At 44.1% G+C, this 3,477-nt stretch overlaps 1 protein-coding gene across 2 annotated transcripts in view; it reads right to left on the bottom strand.

Moving 5' to 3' along the window:
• The window catches only part of LOC102195719 (rac GTPase-activating protein 1), an 11,873-nt gene extending 9,042 nt beyond the window's left edge, over positions 1-2,831 (bottom strand). The window contains exons 1-3 of one of the 2 annotated variants that reach the window (XM_005743399.1): positions 2,722-2,831; positions 2,320-2,522; positions 360-496 (exon numbers count right to left, since the gene is read on the bottom strand). In XM_005743399.1, coding sequence (XP_005743456.1) covers positions 360-496; positions 2,320-2,522; positions 2,722-2,812 — 431 coding nt within the window. In that variant the 5' untranslated portion in view covers positions 2,813-2,831. Of the gene's footprint in view, positions 1-359; positions 500-2,319; positions 2,523-2,721 lie in introns of both variants that reach the window. The other variant, XM_005743398.1, reaches the window with a different exon arrangement.
• Positions 2,832-3,477: the final 646 nt, after the last annotated feature.

Below are 3,477 nucleotides of genomic sequence, written 5' to 3' on the forward strand. Positions count from 1 at the left end.
AGAGAGAGAGAGAGAGAGAGAGAGATATCATGGTCCTGTTAAAGTCAGAGAGGAGCAGGAGGCAGATTATGGGCGGGGCTACCTGTGATTGCCGTGTGAGCGTACAGGTGCCCTCAGGTGTACCCACAGCATGTTTAATCTAGTTTCAAAAAGGGGTTTTGTTGTTTGTTGTTTATGTTTTTTGTTTTAAGTGGGCTTCATGAATCGGGGGTGATGTCACAGTAGCTGCTTCCATCTTCTTTATACAGTCTTGATGTTTTATCATTAGATTCATTTCAACAACGATTTAACTTGTAAAGCTGGAAACTTTCACCAGTGTCGGACTCGTCAGCAAGGACCGTGATTGGCCGCCACCTCACCGTCTGGTGCTCCTCTGCAGTGTCATGTTCCCCCCTTTGTGCTCAAACGTGGCCAAGAGAGACTTCTGCTCATCGTTCAGACAGGCGCTGGATTTCGTGTCGTGGACGAGGATGTCGCACATTAGCTGCATCTGCCTCTGCTGGAAGCACAGGACAGAGGTCTGTGAGCTCCCCCCACAGGCTGAACAGCTCATTATAAACAGACCTGATGAGGGAGAGAGTGATGAAGGCCTACAAACGAAATAAACCATGGTGCACTCATTTTACTGTGTTTCAGTCTGAAAACAGCGAGGCAGTGTAGATCAACGAGAGGCTGACGGAGGATAAATATGCTTTGATTCAGGGGCCATTTTAGCCCATTTTTGGGGGTGCTGAATCAGAGCCATGTTTCTTTTTAGCTGAAAAACATTACACCAGGTAACCTGCAGTGCTGAAACGTGTTTTCCGACGATGTTTGCTGCCCTACAAGCCGTCCTGCTCTGTAGTAAAATCAGCGACATTTCCCCGTCCTGTTGCTAACATTGAAATGTATACAGCCTGTTTAAAATCTAAAACATAAAATTGTCCGTAGCTGCTGTTGTTACCACTGTCCTGTTTGAAATGGATGCTAACTGACTGGATGCCCATTAACCTTATCACTCCTGGTGTGTGTGTGTGTGTGTGTGTGTGTGTGTGTGTGTGTGTGTATACAGAGAGACAGCCAGGTTCATAATGGATATGAGGAAGTTTTTTCAAAAAAAGGAGCCACATTCAGGTAAAAGTGTAAAATCAAATGATCCATCAATAAAGGATAATGTTGGATCAGTGTTTTAGTATTTATATCTTTTATTAGATGATACAGATATCTATATCTCTATATAATATTTTGTAATAATTTATTCTGTTTTGGGAGTTTTTCCCATCTGTTTTATATTAAACACACATTAAAAGTGAATCTCTGTCCAAAAAAAATGCACTCAGTTTACTTCTTACTCACTGTGAGCATCATTCATTATTCTCCCCAGTAATTAAGGTTAGGATATGTTTTTTTTTTTTATTCCAATAAGCTTGATCAGATTCTATGGTTTTGTTACAGACTTTTCAGAAAAAGTTCTCTTTTCTTTCACAAATGTGGGATTAAATTGTGTTTAAATGTACAAGACAGTGATGTCATGTTTTGTGACGAGGACCCAGGCTCAGAGAGACCTGATGGATTTAAGAATAAAGAAATTTGCAGACTTGCACAGAGATGGTAACATTATGATGACTGATAACAGAGACGAAGAAGCAGACGACGAGGACAGGGAGGAACAGGGGTTTAAATGCACCAAGGAGACAGTCAGAGGGAATTTGGGACAACTGGAGGCATTTAGGGATGCAGGGACTGACAGAGACGGGGAAGACGTCTCATCGTGACGAGTAAAGTTTATCTTGCCTGGGTGGGCAGCTCTCCTGATGCTCAGCACCCCCAAAGCTCTGATCCTAGAATCACCCTGCTCTGATTCAAGAAACACCTCTGCTGAAAGAAATCACTGCAAAGAGCTGTGAGGATTCAAACTCAGGTTACTGTGACACATGGGCTTTTTATTTTTAATATCCCCATTTAATTAAGATTCAGGCATAATCTAATGCACTTACACGGGATTCAAACTTTCATGGCATTTCACTTGTATCTTCTGGATTTAGCAGAGAGAAGTGGCTCTGTGTGTAAACTACTGAGAAAAAGCAACCGGGGTTAAAGTCATTGCTGCTCTGAGTTTCAGTAAAATGCAGCATTATGCGGCAGAAGACAAGATTGTGTGTCGGCTGACTGCGCTGTGTGTTTTTCTGTCAGTGTTTCTCAGACAGTGAACTAGCTCCAAAACAACAACAACTGATCCAACAGCTGCAGAAACGTCCCCGTGTTACATGAAACACGAATCAGAAACATGTAAACCTGCCAGCTGTGATTTCCACCTCTAACCTTGAGGTCTTGCCTCACCAGGTATTGGTAGTCGGCCTCCACCTTGTAGCGTTTCTTCATCTCAACGTCCAGCTGATTGCGGGCGTGTTTCAGCTTCACTTCCAGAGCGGCTTTGGCCACGTCCGACTTCACCAGCAGCTCTTTGTACTTCTTCAGCTCCAGCTCGGCGTGCAGCCACTTCTTTCTGACCTCCTCGAAGTTTTTCACCAGCTCGATTGTCTCTGAGAGAGCAGACCGATTAAAAGTGTGTAACCACCAAACCCGTCTTACCTGTCGAATTTTAGTTTGGCATTTTATATAAAAACAGGTCAGAGGTCAGCAGAGAGCGCCCACATGCAGATTTATCCACGAATGAGGTGAGTTTAGGGGTTATGTCATGTGATCTACTGACAGCTGATTGGTGTCGAGTGTTGTTCTCACCCTGCTCAGTCTGCATGCTGTTTTCCTCCATAGTGATCCTCTGGAGACACAGAGCCAGCAGCTCCTCCACAATGACCCGAGACTCCGCCATCAACGACCGGATGTGCCTCCACCTGTCAGAGAGGGCGGTAGCTGTAACGCAGCAGTAAGAGAGCCCAGAGCTCCCAGAGAAGGGGAGGTCACAGCAAAGTCTTGAACCCTTGCTTATTTTACAGCAAGTCCCACTGACACCTTTCCCAGAAACCCGAGCACAAGAAAACAACATGAAAAGCAGCAAACACTGATGATGGACACGATGGATGGAATCAAACCTCAGATCACCTCCCACACTGACGCTTTGAACTCCATACTTATTTATGATGAAGCAGTGGGCCTGAGCTCGCTCAGTGTCACTGATTACCTCTGCTTCAGTATACCACTCCAAAACAAAACATGGGTTGGTGTCGCTGAAGCAGCACGTTGTTGTGTTGGTTTTACAGGTGTGTTGTTGACTTTTGCCATCAACCGCTGGTGTATTATAACAACAACAACACATCATCAGTGCTGAGCACAGTCAGTGAATCTGACTGAAGCATCTTACCAGAAATCTGATGCGTTGTATTATTTCTGTCAGCTAAAAGAATTTCATGAAATGCGATTAATTTAAAAAAGAAAAAGATATTCTTTACCCATTTATCGATTTTACTCTTTGTTTGTAACCAGGTAGCATGAGCCATCCCATCTAAGAAGCAGTGACGTGTCCAGCAGGGTGGCCTG

This window comes from Pundamilia nyererei, unplaced genomic scaffold (assembly GCF_000239375.1).
Source record: "Pundamilia nyererei isolate P.nyererei 1_Seehausen unplaced genomic scaffold, PunNye1.0 scaffold00131, whole genome shotgun sequence".
Classification (NCBI taxonomy): Eukaryota; Metazoa; Chordata; class Actinopteri; order Cichliformes; family Cichlidae; genus Pundamilia; species Pundamilia nyererei.